At 46.3% G+C, this 19,166-nt stretch overlaps 1 protein-coding gene across 1 annotated transcript; it reads right to left on the bottom strand.

The window, feature by feature from the left end:
* Positions 1-406: 406 nt before the first annotated feature.
* Positions 407-18,617, bottom strand: LOC147967922 (uncharacterized). The gene is made up of 2 exons (XM_087523316.1): positions 16,532-18,617; positions 407-444 (listed from the first exon to the last, which is right to left on the bottom strand). Exons 1-2 carry the CDS (start codon positions 18,615-18,617, stop codon positions 407-409), a joined length of 2,124 nt encoding a protein of 707 aa, XP_087379442.1.
* Positions 18,618-19,166: the final 549 nt, after the last annotated feature.

The raw sequence follows: 19,166 nt of genomic DNA, 5'->3' as shown, positions 1-19,166 counted from the left end.
TGATTGATATTATGCAGAACGGCGGGAACTTCCTCGGACATGCGGCGGCAATCTATGAAGAATGTACTTTCTTAGCTCGTAATTTTAGTTTTATTGTTTTTAATCACTGTCCTAGAGAAGCCAATATGGCGGCCGATGTGTTGGCTAGGAATTCGGAGTCCTCTCGAACTATTGTTTGGAAGTCGGAGCCTCCGGGTTTTCTAGTGGATGTCCTATCAAATGATGTATCCTTATTTTCACATGAAATATAAACCGCCATGATGGCTTTCCCTAAAAAAAAGAGGACTATTTGCCACGATGCACAGTTCAAACATGGGTGCCCTACATATCAGTGAAATAATTTTATGTTTGTTCTTTACTAAGTCAGATGCAACTCTTAACCGACCAAGTAGTGGGTATGGTATTGTCAATCGACTCTGATGCCTATCATGGACTTTGTCGACCCTGAACATATCATATTCCATGAAAAAAGTCCACGCGAAAGCCTACTTAGTCGAGTCGAACGATTAACAACTTGAACACAAGTTGACAAAGTCATCGAAATTACTATTTAATTTTGTTTTATACATCACGAACGGTGTAATGCATTCATGTGTTTTATTTCAGGAACAAAGAGCCTCAAGACGACTCCTCGAGTCGCCTTGAGCCTCGGGGACTATCAAGCCAGAATTTGTGAAAAAATGGACTTTGTTCGTTACCAAAACACAAGTTCACAGACCCCCGGGTTGTTAAAGGCCTAAACAAACCCGGCGCTCGGGGGCTACAGATGATATACATACTATTGGAGTTGGAAAAAATTCGGAAAGACCTGGCTAGGGAAGACCCGGCTTGGAAACAGAATCTAGCCTGGGAAGACAACCCGGCAACATCAACCTTGACGCTTCAAGACCCGGCAATTTTTTCATCCACATTTCGGCATCCATTATGTTAATTACCCGACAAAAAGCTCCGCGTTCAAGGAAGACAAAAGCATCAACAAAATCAAGACCTTCCGCCCGACTCTTCGAGTCACTCGAAAGCTTGGGGGCTATGATGACCCACAAGTATAGGGGATCTATCGTAGTCCTTTCGATAAGTAAGAGTGTCGAACCCAATGAGGAGCAGAAGGAAATGATAAGCAGTTTTCAGCAAGGTATTCTCTGCAAGTACTGAAATAAGTGGTAACAGATAGTTTTGTGATAAAGTAAGTTGTAACAAGCAACAAGTAACAAAAGTAAATAAGGTGCAGCAAGATGGCCTAATCCTTTTTGTAGCAAAGGACAAGCCGGAACAAACTCTTATAATAGGAAAAGCGCTCCCGAGGACACATGGGAATATCGTCAAGCTAGTTTTCATCACGTTCATATGATTCGCGTTCGGTACTTTGATAATTTGATATGTGGGTGGACCCGTGCTTGGGTGCTGTTCTTACTTGAACAAGCATCCCACTTATGATTAACCTCTATTGCAAGCATCCGCAACTACAACAAAAGTATTAAGGTAAACCTAACCATAGCATGAAACATGTGGATCCAAATCAACCCCTTACGAAGCAACGCATAAACTACGGTTTAAGCTTCTGTCACTCTAGCAACCCATCATCTACTTATTACTTCCCAATGCCTTCCTCTAGGCCCAAATAATGGTGAAGTGTTATGTAGTTGACATTCACATAACACCACTAGAGGCTAGACAACATACATCTTATCAAAATATCAAACGAATACCAAATTCACATGACTACTAATAGCAAGACTTCTCCCTTGTCCTCAGGAACAAACGTAACTACTCACAAAGCATATTCATGTTCATAATCAGAGGGGTAATAATATGCATATAGGATCTGAATATATGATCTTCCACCAAATAAACCAACTAGCATCAACTACAAGGAGTAATCAACACTACTAGCAACCTACTAGCACCAATTCCGGACTTTGGGACAAGAACTGGATACAAGAGATGAACTAGGGTTTGGAGATGAGATGGTGCTGGTGAAGATGTTGATGGAGATTGCCCTCTCCCGATGAGAGGAGCGTTGGTGATGACGATGATGATGATTTCCCCCTCCCGGAGGGAAGTATCCCCGGCAGAACAGCTCTGCCAGAGCTCTAGATTGGTTCCGCCAAGGTTCCGCCTCGTGGCGGCGGAGTCTCGTCCCGAAAGGTTGCCTCTGATTTTTTTTCTCATCGAAAGACTTCATATAGGAGAAGATGGACGTCGGAGACCCACCAGGGGGCCCACGAGGTAGGGGGGCGCGCCCCCCACCCTCGTGAGCAGGGTGTGGGCCCCCTGGACTTCATCTTTGGCGAGTATTTTTCTTTATTTATTTTAAGATATTCCGTGGAGTTTCAGTACTTTTGGAGTTGCACAGAATAGGTCTCTAATATTTGCTCTTTTCCAGCCCAGAATTCCAGCTGCCGGCATTCTCCCTCCTTATGTAAACCTTGTAAAATAAGAGAGAATAGCCATAAGTATTGTGACATAAAGTGAAAGAATAGCCCATAATGTGATAAATATCGATATAAAAGCATGATGCAAAATGGACGTATCAACTCCCCCAAGCTTAGACCTCGCTTTTCCTCAAGCGAAAAGCCGATAACAATAAATATGTCCTCATGTTTAGAGGTAGAGGCGTCGATAAAAATAAAATACGGACATGAAGGCATCATGATTATTCTCATAACAGCAACATATATAGATTTGTCATATGATTACTTATGTTCAAGTGATGATCAATTCACAATGCAAAAGTATAAATCATAAACCTTATTGAGCACCAACAAACTATGACCTCAATCATTGAAGCAATTGCAATTTATCATAACATCGGAAAGAGTCTATGTCAGAGCTAAAAAGCAAGTCCACATACTCAACTATCATCTAATCCTTCATAATTGCTAACACTCACGCGATACTTGTGGTTATGGAGCTTTAATCAGACACATCGAAAGATAGGGGCTTATAGTTTTGCCCCACAACCTTTTACCTCAAGGGTAATGTCAACAATAATGGTTCATGCTCCCCTACATCCAATTAGATATATATATCATGTTCTTTCCAACATGCTGAGCTTGCCAAAGGATAAAGTGAAAAAGGAAAGGTGAAGATCACCGTGACTCTTGCATAAGGTAGAAGATAAAGGATAGGCCCTTCGCAGAGGGAAGCTGAGGTTGCCATGCGCTTTTATGGTTGGATGCACAAAATCTCAATGCGAAAGAACGTCACTTTATATTGCCCCTTGTGATGTGAACCTTTATTATGCAGTCCGTCGCTTTTATTACTTCCACATCACAAGATCGTATAAAGCTTATTTCTCCCACACCAATCAATCATACATATTTAGAGCAATTTTTATTGCTTTGCACCGATGACAACTTACTTGAAGGATCTTACTCAATCCATAGGTAGATATGGTGGACTCTCATGGCAAAACTGGTTTAAGGGTATTTGGAAGCACAAGTAGTATCTCTACTTAGTGCTGAGAATTTGGCTAGCATGAGGGGGAAAGGCAAGCTCAACAAGTTAGAGGATCCATGACAACATACTTTATCTCGGATATAAGAAAGACATAACTCATTACGTTGTCTTCCTTGTCCAACATCAACTCTTTAGCATGTCATATTTTAATGAGTGCTTCCAATCATAAAAGATGTCAATGATAATATATCTATATGTGAAACCTCTCTTTCCTTATTACTTCCTATTAATTGCAACGATGACCAAATCTATGTCTGTCAACTCCCAACAACTTTTAATCATCATACTCTTTCTATGTGAAGTCATTACTCTTAATAAGATCAATATGAACTCTTTGTTTCTTTTTATTCTTTTTCCTTCTTTTCTTTTATTCACCCAAGATCATGGCAAAATGATCAGGCCCTTGACTCAACACTAATCTTTATTATATAGCTCACGGACTCGATTACAAAGAGGGATGATAAAGCAAAACTCAAAACTAGATCATGCCATAAACTTTATTCTACTAGATCAAGATACTACTGATAGGATCGACTAAGCAAAACGGTGAAGATAGGAGTTGTGATTGTGATACGATACCGGGGCACCTCCCCCAAGCTTGGCAGTTGCCAAGGGGAGTGCCCATACCCATGTGATTATATCTCCTTTGTCGGTGAAGAAGGCGGATGTCGGTGTCAAAACCGGCGGATCTCGGGTAGGGGGTCCCGAACTGCGCGTCTAGACCGGATGGTAACAGGAGACAAGGGACACGAAGTTTTACCCAGGTTCGGGCCCTCTTGATGGAGGTAAAACCCTACGTCCTGCTTGATTAATATTGATGATATGGGTAGTACAAGAGTTGATCTACCACGAGATCAGAGAGGCTAAACCCTAGAAGCTAGCCTATGGTATGATTGTTGTATGATGAAGTTGTCCTACGGACTAAAACCCTCCGGTTTATATAGACACTGGAGAAGGTTAGGGTTACACAAAGTCGGTTACAATGGTAGGAGATCTTGAATATCCGCATCGCCAAGCTTGCCTTCCACGCCAAGGAAAGTCCCATCCGGACACGGGACGAAGTCTTCAATCTTGTATCTTCATAGTCCTGGAGTCCGGCTGAAGGTATAGTCCGGCTATCCGAACACCCCCTAATCCAGGACTCCCTCAGTAGCCCCTGAACCAGACTTCAATGATGACGAATCCGGCGCGCAGATTGTCTTCGGCATTGCAAGGCGGGTTCCTCCTCCAAATTCTTCAAGAAGATTTTAAACACCAAGGATAGTGTCCGGCTCTGCAAAAAAGCTTCCACATATTGCCATAGAGAGAATAATATTAACACAAATCTAATCTGCTGACGTATTCCGCAGCGTGACATCACACTATGGCCAAGTCTTTTACTCGAATCGTTTTTACTTTTCCACCTCAGCACATTTTGCGAGGCGGTTTCCTTGGCACGTCTTGTCAAAGCAGAGATCGTGTCCCCTTTATTTACGGGATTCTCATCAATACGGACATGGGTAACCCAACCGCGCCATTTATCACGGCGCTTGGGAGGCAAGCGAGTTTTACTAGGCTGGTGGGGACGCATAGCTGCATCCGCCCATATAAGGGGATAAGGATCCACCTTTTTACCTACGCCTTCTTCCTCCTTTGCCTATCCATCTTTCGTGCACTCGAGCTCCAGCGCCCAAGCCTGCACTTCACACCTCAACCTTCTCCAGCAATGTCCGGAGCGGGAGGCAAGTGGATGGTCTCCTCCGTCACGGAGGGCCATGTCAAAAAGCTAAGGAAGGCCGGATACTTGTCCAAAGACATCGCGCACCGGCTTCCCGAGGAGGGGCAGCTTCTCCCCACCCCAAGGCCCCATGAGAGGGTAGTATTCCTTCCCCACTTCCTCCGCGGACTGGGTTTTCCACTCCACCCATTTGTCCGGGGGCTCATGTTCTACTACGGCCGGGATTTCCACGATCTGGCCCCGAACTTCGTCCTCAACATCTTGGCGTTTATCGTCGTGTGCGAGGCTTTCCTCCGCATCCGCCCCCATTTCGGCCTCTGGCTCAAGACCTTCAACGTCAAGACCAAGGTGGTGCGCGGCAGCCAGGCGAAGTGCGGAGGCGCCATGGCAGGCAAGATGGCCAACGTCCTATGGCTTGAGGGCTCCTTCGTGGAGACCCTGAAGGGGTGGCAATCCGGGTGGTTTTACATCACCGAGCCGCGCGATCCGAAATGGATCGCGGCCCCTGAGTTCGGATCCGGACCCCCCACGCGGCTTATGTCCTGGAAAGAGACGGGACTGTCGTGGGGTGAAGAAAAAGAGGTGACTGGACTGCAGACGTGCATCCAGTCCCTGGTGAACAAGCCGATCAAGCTTGTTAATGTAGTCCAGGTTATGCTCGTCCGTCGGATCCTCCCGTGTCAACAACGGGACTTTAATCTGTGGGAGTTCGACCCGGCGCAGCACCAAACCCTTAACAGGCTCTTCGACACGACGTATGAAGACGTCTGGAGGGTGCTAACCAAAGGCGCCGAGGCTCCCGCATCCGCTTCCGAGGACCGCGGATATAGCTCGCAGCATCACGCTAGCGAGGTAAGCTACTTTCACCTTTTACAGGATGTTTAAGTTTTTCCATAGTTTGACTCTATGCGGGATCTAAACTCCCTCACCTTTGACAGGCTTGGCAGGCGAAGTCCGGACCGATTAACTGTCCAGCTCCCTTGCCCGAAGACCCAGCCCCTGCTCGCTTAGCGAAGCTGCTGGCTCCGGCACCTTATGTGGTGCCAGAGAAGAAGGCCACGGGGACTCGAAAGAGTGCCCGGCACATGGTGGTGTTGGACTCGTCATCCGACGAATCCGAGACGCACTCCTCCCGTGGAGACGAGGAGGAGGAAGAAGAAACCTCTCCCCCTCCAGCGGGGGGAGGAAAGAAGAGGAAGGCCGCCCCAACAGGGGAGGCCGAAGGGTCCAAGAGGAGGAAGACCCCTCCGCCGGACTACTCCCCCAACGCCGACGAAGACGACGAGGAGTGGCCGGATAGGGCCAAGCGTCCGGCGGCATCATAAGTATTCGGATACCAGAGTAACTCATGATGTTCCTTTGTTGCACAGCTTTCCCTAACATCGAATATACTCATGCAGCCCGCCCAAGGACGGGCTCGACGAGTCGTCGAGTGGCTCCCTGGATTCATCGGACGTGAATTCAGTTCCGCCCGCTGTCTCCCCCCGCACGGCGGACGACGCCGAAGTGGCGTCGCGACAAGCTCTGGGGCAAGAGGAGGTGGTCCTGGAGGAGCCGCAAGGCGACCTCCCGGACTCCAGGAGTAAAGCGGACAAGACCCCCCCAGGGCTCCAAGTCCGGCTTTGAGCCGGACACCGCGCCGGAATCGTCAACGGTTCCGGACCGCGGCAGGTGAACTCCTGTCAAGAGGAGTAAGCCTAATGAGCCGGCGGCCTCTGTCCAACCGGAGGTGCCGGATAATCTACTGGAGGTGCTTAAGGGCGCCTCCATTGACGAGGAGCACCGTAGTATCATGAGTACGGTGATCCAAAAGGTTCAGTCCGCCAAGAGCGGACTGACTGAAGCTTGTGCTAGCCTTCTAACAGGCTTCGAGGTAAGTAAAAATATGTATAAGTATTATCACATAGATAGTAGCCCCTGATGCTCTGTTTGGCGTTCGGAAAGAAAAGCCGAATAGAGGATCTATCAATATTCACAGGAGTCTAATAAAAAAAGTCAATATGCGTATGCAGGCTTCGCTGCTAGCCACCGCCGCACTGACTGCGGAGGTGGGTGCCCTAAAACAGGGCCTCGAGCGGACCAAGCAAGAGCTCGGGCTTGCCAAGCGGCAGCTCGAGGAGAAAGAAGGTAAGAGATACCTTACAGAAAAAGTGCCTATAAAAATACGCAATTGCAAAAAATGACAGGATTGTAATGCTTATTGTAGGGGCCACGACTGAGGTGGCGACCCTAAAGCAGGCGCTGTCCGAGGCCGAAAAGAAAGCGGCCGCAGAGCGCATCGAGCGAGAGAAACTTGAGGCCCAGGTCAGCGAGGTGCAGCAAGAGCTTCAGGCTCTCATGAAAAAACATGAGAGTTTGGAGCTTGAGTCAAAGACACAAGCGTCCGAGCTCGCGGCGGCCCTTGAAACTGCCAAGGCCGAAGCCCAAAAGGCCCTCCAGGAGTTGGATGCGGTGAAAAAGATAGCGGCGGGTAAGGCATTCTTTATGCAAAGCAGAAGTATAAAAGTAAACTACTTATTACTTACCCGAATCCGGAGCTCTCCAGGGGCATTCGCAGATCTTCCCCGTAGCGTATCCGATGCCGCCACATTCTACCGAGCCGAAGAGGGCAGCTCGACGGAGAAAGTGTTCTAGTCCCAGTATGCTGAGGCCGGACACCCTGTCCCGTTGAGCGACCAGCTAAAGCAGCTGGTCGAGCTTCACAAGGCGGCCGAAGAGGCCATGAAGGGCTTCATAGTTCGGCTGTGGCCTGGAGAGGCCCTGCCAGGGAGCTACTTCGGGCTGGTGCGGCGGCTGGTGGAGGCCTGTCCAAGGCTCGAGGTCATCAAGCGCTCCGTTTGCATCGAAGGCGCCCGTAGGGCCCTTGCCCGTGCAAAGGTGCACTGGGGTAAGCTGGACGGTGAGAAGCTTGTGAGGGATGGGCCGCCGCCGGGGAAGGAGCATCGCAAGCCCGAGAACTATTATAAGGATGTTCTGCCGGGAGCCCGCCTTATGGCGGATGAATGTACCAAGGATGTAATTTTTGAATGAACTCGCTCGTTTTATCCCGTGCGCTGAAAACATGTTCATATGCGCTAAGCAATGCTTGTTGAATTTAAAATATTACTTTCTGTGCGGTCGTTTATCAAAAATTGAGAGATGGCTAGTCGTCGGCTTCTGCCCCCATGCCACGAGTGCTGGGGTGTTCGGGATAAAACTGAGCGCTCTTTTTCCCATATTTGGGTCCTTCGAGGGAGGCGCTCAGCACAACGAACCAGGCAATCGGACTATAATGCTTGAACACTCTCACTTAGCCATAGAACTCTATAATTTTAAATTTTGGCAAAGCCCCTAGTTCGGAAGACCGAGTTCGGGGCGCTATCCACGCCTTGGCCGGACAAAGCCGTCTCCTCGCTCGAAGCGGCATAAGTCTTTAGGGACTCGAAAAACCTCTCGAACAGCAACCGGTCTCTCGCCTCATCATGACAGTCAGTTTTAGCTTTCTCCACTGAGGTGCTCAGCCCAGCTCAACTGGGGCACAATCGCAGTGGTTCTCCTAGTGCTACCTTAGCCGATATAGTGGAACGTAAGGCACCAAAACATAGGAGCCGGGCAAACCCAACTATTGACCCAAATCATGATTCGGAGCCGATGCATATAGTGCTATAAGTTCGGGGTGCCGCACTTGCGAGAGTGTAAGGACTTCTCACACCATATTGAGGGGTACTGAAGCCCCTAGCATGTTTGCCGTACCACGGTGTACGGGTGCAACATGTCATTAATAAACATATATATGAAAAGAGGATAATGCAAAAAATAGACAAAAAGCTATGCATTGTTTATAGAAAGGCTGCTATCAAAGCAGAACGATACAAATAGTGCGATAAGCAAAAGAGATTGGACTATTTAATATGTCCTGGCCAGGGGCAGGCCGCGGAATTGTATTCAAAACAGGTATACTGCTCGTAACAGAGACCACCTGGGAGTTCCATAATGCGGCATGGCTTGTCTGCTTTCCTGGATCTTGCATCGTTTGTGCTGCAGTTGAATTGCCGAACAGGTCGTCCGAAGTATGGAGTCCTGAAAGTAAGAAAAAATTAAAAAGGAATCCGGCAGCCCCTGGTGCGGTTTAAGCCGTGTGTTGGGCTCGCCGTGATTGTGCCCCTTCCCCTGCGCCCATGGTATTTCAAGAGCGTAGTTATGTACGCGAAGCACTGGTTTCGCTATGTCGAGAGGGCTGGGGTTGGGGCCGCATTGCTACGCTTGCTCAGAACGTGCCAGGCGGTCTTGTTGTAGGTTACTCCGGGCGCGCTTGACAGTGTCCGGCTTTTTAACGGCCGGACTGGAGAATTGCCTAAAAAGGCTGCTTTGTACTTCCGCTGCGAGGGCCGCCGTGTGCCCCTCCGTTCGGAGGGAGCGCTCGGTGTTTCCATTGACCGTAATTACTCCTCGAGGGCCTGGCATCTTGAGCTTGAGATATGCGTAGTGCGGCACCGCATTGAACTTTGCAAATGCGGTTCGCCCGAGCAGGGCGTGATAGCCACTGCAGAACGGGACTATATCGAAGATTAACTCTTCGCTTCGGAAATTTTCCGGAGATCCGAAGACCACTTCAAGTGTTACTAAGCCTGTACAGTTGACCTCTACACCTGGTATAACGCCTTTAAAGGTTGTTTTTGTGGGCTTAATCCTCGAGGGATCTATGCCCATTTTCCGCACTGTATCCTGGTAAAGCAGGTTCAGGCTGCTTCCGCCGTCCATGAGGACTTTTGAGATGAAATCCGTCGATAATTGGGTCGATAACCAATGCGGCGAAGCCGCCATGATGGATGCTAGTGGGGTGGTCCCTTCGATCGAAAGTGATCGGGCAGGAGGACCATGGGTTGAACTTTGGGGCGACTGGCTCCATCGCGTATACGTCCCGTAGCGCACACTTCCGCTCCCTCTTGGGAATGTGGGTTGTGTATATCATGTTCACCGTCCGCACTTGTGGGGGAAAACCCTTCTGTCCACTGTTGTTCGGCGGCCTGGGCTCCTCCTCGTCATCGCTATGCAGCCCCTTGTCTTTATTTTCGGCTCTTAGCTTGCCTGCCTGCTTGAACACCCAACAACCCCTGTTGGTGTGATTGGCTGGCTTTTCGGGGGTGCCGTGTATCTGGCACAAGCGGTCGAGTATTCGGTCCAAACTGGACGGGCCCTGAGTATTCTTTTTGAATGGCTTTTTCCGCTGACCGGATTTGTAGCCTCTGAATCCGGCATTAACTGCCGTGTCCTCGTTGTTGTCGCTGCTAACGCGGCGCTTTTGCTTGTTCCGACGTGTCCTGCCACTTTTGTCCTTGGTATCCGAATTACCAGGGTTCTTCGCTAAGTTGTTACTGCGAGCTAGCCAGCTGTCTTCTCCCGCGCAAAAGTGGGTCATGAGTGTCGTGAGGGCTGCCATGGATTTCGGCTTTTCCTGTCCCAGGTGCCGGGTAAGCCACTCGTCGCGGATATTATGCTTGAAGGCTGCTAGGGCCTCTGCGTCCGGACAATCGACTATCTGGTTTTTCTTTGTGAGGAACCGTGTCCAAAATTGTATGGCCGATTCCTCTGCCTGCTGAATTATGCGGCTTAAGTCATCGGCATCCGGTGGTCGCACATAAGTGCCCTGGAAGTTGTCGAGGAATGCGGCTTCCAGGTCCTCCCAAGAACCGATTGAGTCTGCTGGCAAGCTGGTAGGCCAATGCCGGGCCGGTCCCTTGAGTTTGAGCAGGAGGTATTTGATGGCGTGTAGATCATCGCCGCGGGCCATGTGGATATGAAGGAGATAATCCTCGATCCATACTGCAGGATCTGTTGTGCCATCATATGATTCGATGTTTACGGGTTTGAAACCCTCGGGGATTTTGTGATCCATTACTTCGTCTGTGAAGCATAGTGGGTGTGCGGCGCCTCTATACTGGGCTATATCATGACGCAGCTCAAATGAGCTATGTCTGTTGTGTTCAGCCCGGTCGGATTTATTGTATCCGAAATGAAGATCATCGTCACGTGCCATGGGGCGCCTGCGCGATCCGTAGATCGATCTTGTTTGCCTTGCCTTGTCCTCCAGTATGTCTCATAGGTCTGGCGCATTTTCCTGTGCCTTAGTTGAACGGCGCCGGGGCATGGCTTGGGTGGAGGGTCGAGAGGCCTCTCTGTCGTGGCCGCGAGGTGGTCGGTCGGCCATGTCGTGCGCTGGTGATGTAGGTGCTTCCTCCTCTGATTGGGGTAGCGGCCTGCGCTTTGGGTAACTCTTGGAGGGGCGTTCGAGTTCATACTCTTCGGCCGCAAAGACTTCAGTCCATCTGTCAGCTAGCAAATCTTGATCAGCTCTAAGCTGTTGCTGCTTTTTCTTGAGGCTGCTTGCCGTGGCTATAAGCCAACGTTTAAAACGCTCTTGTTCGCCAGGATTTGATGGCACGACGAATTCGTCGTCGTCGAGGCTTGCCTCGTCTTCGGAGGGAGGCATATAATGATCATCCTCGACCTCTCTGTCTGCCGCTCTCTCGTGAGGGCTGGTTTCGCCATCTTCCTGTGCCGAATCTTGCTGGGGGGTGTTCTTCGGCGCTATCCGGGGTAGTATTATCTCCCGTGCCGGAAGCACCGTTTTTGCTTTGGCGGGATTTAGAGCGGCGCCGCTGACGCCAGCGCTTTGGCTGTTTCTTGGAGGTGTCATCCCCCGCTGTTCCATCTCCATCTCCGTCTTTTGGAGTATCCACCATGTATATGTCATATGACGAGGTGGCTTTCCAGTGCCCTATAGGCACTTGTTCTTGATCGTCTCCCGCATCGACGTCCATACCGTCGATGTCTTCGGAGTCGAAATCGAGCACGTCGTTTAGATCATCGATAGTGGCTACCAAGTGGGTGGTGGGTGGGCTTTGAATTTCTTCATCATCCGTATCCCATCCTTGCTGACCGTAGTCCGGCCAGGGCTCTCCTGATAAAGAGAAAGACTTTAGAGAATTCAGGATGTCGCCGAAGGGCGAGTGCTGAAAGATGTCCGCTGCGGTGAACTCCATTATTGGCGCCCAATCGGATTCGATCGGCAGGGGTGCGGGGGGTTTGGAGTTTGGAGAGGAATCCGGCTCCTCGGAGTCACGGGCCGTGCGGAGCGCGGGGCTGGCGTTCGGCTCGATCGCCTTTGAGATCGCAGCCCCCGAGGTGACGTCCAACCGCTCATCCTCGATTGGCGCAATAGGCTCCGAATTAAGGGTCGGAGGTGCGTGTGCGGCCTCCAGGGCACTGTTTGGTGGCAGAGCTAGATCATGCCCCTCGGGACAGTGTGGCGCGCTCGGCTGTGGCTCGAATCCGTCGAAGATCAAATCCCCACGGATGTCCGCCGTGTAGTTTAAGCTTCCAAACCTGACCTGATGGCCAGGGGCGTAGCTTTCGATCTGCTCCAGGTGGCCAAGCGAATTGGCCCGCAGTGCGAAGCCGCCGAAGACGAAGATCTGTCCGGGGCGAAAAGTCTCGCCCTGGACTTCATCGTTATAGATGATCGAAGGAGCCATCGGGCCCAAAAGTGACGACACATAGGAACTCTCAATGAAAGCACCAATGTCGGTGTCAAAACCGGCGGATCTCGGGTAGGGGGTCCCGAACTGCGCGTCTAGGACGGATGGTAACAGGAGACAAGGGACACGAAGTTTTACCCAGGTTCGGGCCCTCTTGATGGAGGTAAAACCCTACGTCCTGCTTGATTAATATTGATGATATGGGTAGTACAAGAGTAGATCTACCATGAGATCAGAGAGGCTAAACCCTAGAAGCTAGCCTATGGTATGATTGTTGTACGATGAAGTTGTCCTACGGACTAAAACCCTCCGGTTTATATAGACACCGGAGAAGGTTAGGGTTACACAAAGTCGGTTACAATGGTAGGAGATCTTGAATATCCGCATCGCCAAGCTTGCCTTCCACGCCAAGGAAAGTCCCATCCGGACACGGGACGAAGTCTTCAATCTTGTATCTTCATAGTCCTGGAGTCCGGCTGAAGGTATAGTCCGGCTATCCGAACACCCCCTAATCCAGGACTCCCTCAGCGGAGGTGACGGATAATCGCACATCGAGCGTAAGAGGTCCTCCAGCTTGCGAATAATTCCCTTGAGTGCGACAATATGCTCCTTCAACAAAATATTTTCTTGTGTGAGATACTTATTTTGTATACAAGCTAACTCGATCATTTTGAAAGCTTCGATCTCAGTTGAGGTAAGAAGGTTATGATCAAGTTGAAGGATGTCTTTTGCTGCCGGGGCTTGATCCTCCGTGGCCTTCTTGATCCTTTCATCCTTGTTGACCCTCACGGGTTCTTCCCTCTTCAGATCTATCTTCATTAGCCAAGCATCGTTGTCACCATTGTTGGAGGAGGGAGATGACATGATGCCTAGCCTGGAAAACCCTGACAGAAAACAACTCGAAACAAGAACAGAGGAGATTTGCGTGATACGGGAGTCAAAACCTTTGGGAGGATATATAATGAATTTTTACCGACCAAAATCCGTACCGTGCAAGAAAACGGAGTCCGGAGGGCACATGAGGTGCTCACGAGGTAGGGGGGCGCGCCCACCACCCTCGTGGGGCCCTCGTGTCCTTCCTGGACTGCTGCTTATTTTTCTATTTTTCTAAATATTCCAAAACAGAGAAATATTGCCTTAAAAATTGTTTTGGAGTCGGTTTACTTACCGTACCACATACCTATTCCTTTTCGGAGTCTGAAACGTTCCGGAAAGTATCCCTTATGTATTCCTCCGGGGTTACGGTTTCAATAATATTGGTTTCAACATTTATGGGATTACCTGAGATATAATGTTTGATTCTTTGACCGTTTACCACCTTCGGATTTGTGCCTTCGAAGTTGTTGATTTTTATGGCACCGGAACGATAGACCTCTTCGATAACATAGGGGCCTTCCCATTTAGAGAGAAGTTTTCCTGCAAAAAATCTTAAACGAGAGTTGTATAGCAATACATAATCACCTACATTAAACTCACGCTTTTGTATCCTTTTGTCATGCCATCTTTTAACTTTTTCTTAAAATAACTTGGCATTTTCATAAGCTTGGGTTCTCCATTCATCAAGTGAGCTAATATCAAATAACCTCTTCTCACCGGCAATTTTGAAATCATAGTTGAGCTCTTTAATAGCCCAATATGCCTTATGTTCTAGTTCGAGAGGTAAGTGACATGCTTTTCCATAAACCATTTTATATGGAGACATGCCCATGGGATTTTTATATGCAGTTCTATATGCCCATAATGCATCATCAAGTTTCTTGGACCAATTCTTTCTAGATCTATTAACAGTCTTTCGCAAAATTAATTTGAGCTCTCTATTGCTCAATTCTACTTGACCACTGGACTGAGGGTGATAAGGAGATGCAATTCTATGATTAACATCATACTTAGCAAGCATTTTACGGAAAGCACCATGAATAAAGTGTGAACCACCATCAGTCATTAAATATCTAGGGACTCCAAACCTCGAAAAAATAACTTCTTTAAGCATTTTAATAGAAGTGTTATGATCAGCACTACTAGTTGGAATAGCTTCTACCCACTTAGTAACGTAATCAACAGCAACTAGAATATGAGTGTATCCATTAGAGGCAGGAAAAGGCACCATATAATCAAAGCCCCAGACATCAAATGGTTAAATAACAAGAGAATAATTCATAGGCATTTCTTGACGTCTACTAATATTACCAATTCTTTGACATTCATCACAAGACAAGACAAACTTACGGGCATCCTTGAAGAGAGTAGGCCAATAAAAACCGGATTTCAATACCTTATGTGCAGTTCTATCTCCAGCGTGGTGTCCTCCATAAGCTTCGGAGTGACACTTGCGTAGGATCTGTTCCTGTTCATGCTCAGGTACACAACGTCTAATAACACCATCTACTCCTTCTTTATAAAGATGTGGGTCATCCCAAAAGTAATGTCTCAAGTCATAGAAGAACTTTTTCTTTTGTTGGTATGTGAAACTAGGTGGTATAAACTTAGCAACAATATAATTAGCGTAATCATCATACCAAGGAGTACTAAGAGAAGTACTTATAACATTTAATTGTTCATCAGGAAAGCTATCATCAATAGGTAGTGGGTCATCAAGAACATTCTCTAATTAACCTAGACAAGTTGTCTGCAATGGGGTTCTCAGCTCCTTTTCTATCAACGATATGCAAATCAAGTTCTTGCAGCAGGAGAACCCATCTAATAAGTCTAGGTTTAGCATCTTTCTTTTCCATAAGATATTTAATAGCAGCATGATCAGTGTGAATAGTTACTTTAGAATCAACGATATAGGGTCTGAACTTATCACAAGCAAATACAACTGCTAAAAGCTCTTTTTCAGTAGTAGCATAATTTATTTGAGAATTGTCTAGAGTCTTACTAGCATAATGGATAACATTTAATTTCTTATCAACTCTTTTCCCTAGAACAGCACCTACAGCATAATCAGTAGCATCACACATAATTTCAAAGGGTAAATTCCAATCAGGTGGCTGAACAATAGGTGCAGAGACTAATGCTTTCTTAAGTATTTCAAATGCTTCTACACAATCATCACCAAAGACAAATGGTATATCTTTTTGCAATAAATTAGTCAGAGGCCGAGAAATTTTTGAGAAGTCCTTAATGAACCTCCTGTAAAATCCGGCGTGACCAAGGAAACTTCTTATATATATACCTTTGATGTCCTTGGGACAGGGCATCTTTTCAATAGCGTCGACTTTAGCTTTATCAACTTCAATACCTCTTTCGGAAACTTTGTGCCCCAAAACAATGCCTTCATTAACCATAAAGTGGCACTTTTCCCAATTCAAGACAAGATTAGTTTCTTCACATCTCTGCAAAACTCGATCAAGATTGCTCAAGCAATCATCAAAAGAGGAACCATAGACGGAAAAGTCGTCCATGAAAACCTCACAAATCTTTTCACAAAAGTTAGAGAATATAGCCATCATGCATCTTTGAAAGGTAGCAGGTGCATTACATAAACCAAAAGGCATACGTCTATAAGCAAAAGTACCAAAAGGGCATGTAAAAGTAGTATTTGATTGATCTCTAGCCGACACAGGTATTTGAGAGAAACCAGAATAACCATCTAGGAAGCAATAATGTGTATGTTTGCATAATCTTTCTAGCATTTGATCAATAAAAGGTAAGGGGTAATGATCTTTCTTAGTAGCCTTATTTAATTTGCGGAGATCAATTACCATCCTATAACCTGTAATAATTCTTTGTGGGATCAATTCATCTTTATCATTAGGAACAACAGTAATACCTCCCTTCTTAGGGACACAATGGACAGGACTTACCCACTAACTATCAGCAGCGAGATAAATTATACCTGCCTCCAGAAGCTTGAGTATTTCTTTTCTTACCACTTCTTTCATTTTAGGGTTCAGACGTCGTTGAGGATCAAGAACTGGTTTGGCATCTGCTTCCAAATTTATTTTATGTTGACATAGAGTGGGACTAATGCCCTTAAGATCATCAAGAGTATATCCAATAGCAGCACGGTGCTTCTTCAGAGTTTTCAATAATCTTTCTTCTTCATGCTCTGAAAGGTTAGCACTAATAATAACAGGATATATCTTCTTTTCATCAAGATAAGCATATTTAAGATTATCAGGCAAAGGTTTAAGCTCAAACACAGGATCACCCTTGGGTGGAGGGGGATCCCCTAAAATTTCAACAGGCAAATTGTGTTGCAGAATAGGTTCCTGTTTAAAGAATACTTCATCTATTTCCCTTCTTTCGTTCATGAACATATCATTTTCATGGTCTAGCAAATAGTGTTCTAAAGGATCACTAGGAGGTACGGCAATAGAAGCGAGACCGATAATATCATCCTTACTAGGCAATTCTTCCTCACGATATTGTTTACTAAATTTAGAGAAATTAAACTCATGAACCATATCATCCAAGCCAATAGTAACAACATTCTTTTCACAATCTATTCTAGGATTAACAGTGTTCAAGAAGGGTCTACCAAATATAATGGGACAAAAGCTGTCTTGTGGAGAACCAAGAACAAGAAAATCAGCGGGATATTTAGTTTTCCCACACAAGACTTCGACATCTCTAACAATCCCAATTGGTGAAATAGTATCTCTATTGGCAAGCTTAATTGTGACATCAATATCCTCTATCTCAGCAGGTGCAATTTCATGCTTAATTTCTTCATATAAGGTAATGGGTATAACACTAGCACTAGCACCCATATCACATAAGCCATGATAACAATGATCTCCTATTTTAACAGAAATAACAGGAACGCCTACCACAGGTCTATGTTTATCTCTATCACATGGTTTAGCAATTCTAGAAGTTTCAGCGTTGAACTGAATAACATGCCCATCAATATTATCAGACAAGAGATCTTTAACAATAGCAATATTGGGTTCTACTTTAACTTTCTCAGGGGGTACATAAGGTCTGATATTGCTTTTATGAACAACAGTTGAAGCTTTAGCATGATCCTTTACTCTAGTAGGGAAAGGTGGTTTCTCAACATAAGGAGTAGGAACAATAGGATCATTATAAGTGACAATCTTTTCTTCAACTTTAATAGGTGTAGCTACTTTTACTTCTATGGGAGGATGATATTTAAACCACTTCTCCTTAGGGAGATCAACATAAGTAGCAAAAGATTCATAGAAAGAAGCTACTATCTCAGAGTCAAGTCCATATTTAGTGCTAAACTTACGGAAAATATCGGTATCCATAAAAGATTTAACACAATCAAACTTAGGTGTCATACCTGACTCCTTAACTTCGTCGAGGTCCCAATCTTCAGAGTTGCGTTTAATTCTATCCAATAAATTCCATATGAATTCAATAGTCTTCATCATAAAAGAGCCAGCACAAGAAGTATCCAGCATGGTTTGATTATTATGAGAAAGCCGAGCATAAAAACTTTGCATAATTATTTCTCTCGAGAGCTCATGATTGGGGCATGAATATAACATTGATTTAAGCCTCCCCCAAGCTTGAGCGATGCTTTCTCCTTCGCGAGGCCAGAAATTATATATATAATTGCGATCACAATGAACAAGATGCATAGGGTAATACTTTTGATGAAATTCCAATTTCAATCTTTTATAGTCCCATGATCTCGTATCACATAGCCTATACCATATCAATGCATCTTCCTTCAAAGATAAAGGGAAGACCTTCTTCTTAGCAACATCATCGGGTACACCTGCAAGCTTAAATAATCCACAAACTTCATCCACATATAATAAGTGCTCATCAGGGTGCTTTGTTCCATCTCCTGTAAAAGGATTAGCTAGCAGTTTTTCCATCATACCCGAAGGAAATACAAAAGGAGTTTCATTTTCAATAGGTTCAGTAGGTTGAGGAGCAACTCTTTGCTCTACTGGACGGGGTGAAGATACCCCGAACAAGCCCCTCAGAGAATTACTTTCCATAGTAACAAGTGACAGTAAATTTCAGCACACTAAATAAATTTTTCCTTACCAAATTCCGCCTACCAAAGGCGCTACACTCCCCGGCAACGGCACCAGAAAAGAGTCTTGATGACCCACAAGTATAGGGGATCTATCGTAGTCCTTTCGATAAGTAAGAGTGTCGAACCCAACGAGGAGCAGAAGGAAATGATAAGCGGTTTTCAGCAAGGTATTCTCTGCAAGTACTGAAATAAGTGGTAACAGATAGTTTTGTGATAAAGTAAGTTGTAACGAGCAACAAGTAACAAAAGTAAATAAGGTGCAGCAAGGTGGCCCAATCCATTTTGTAGCAAAGGACAAGCCGGAACAAACTCTTATAATAGGAAAAGCGCTCCCGAGGACACATGGGAATATCGTCAAGCTAGTTTTCATCACGTTCATATGATTCGCGTTCGGTACTTTGATAATTTGATATGTGGGTGGACCCGTGCTTGGGTGCTGTTCTTACTTGAACAAGCATCCCACTTATGATTAACCTCTATTGCAAGCATCCGCAACTACAACAAAAGT

The sequence above is a fragment of the Triticum urartu genome, chromosome 5A (assembly GCF_056163025.1).
Source record: "Triticum urartu cultivar PI428250 chromosome 5A, HENAU_Tu73, whole genome shotgun sequence".
NCBI lineage: Eukaryota > Viridiplantae > Streptophyta > Magnoliopsida > Poales > Poaceae > Triticum > Triticum urartu.
Note: the sequence above shows the minus strand (reverse complement) of the source record. Positions and strands in the feature narration are given on the sequence as shown.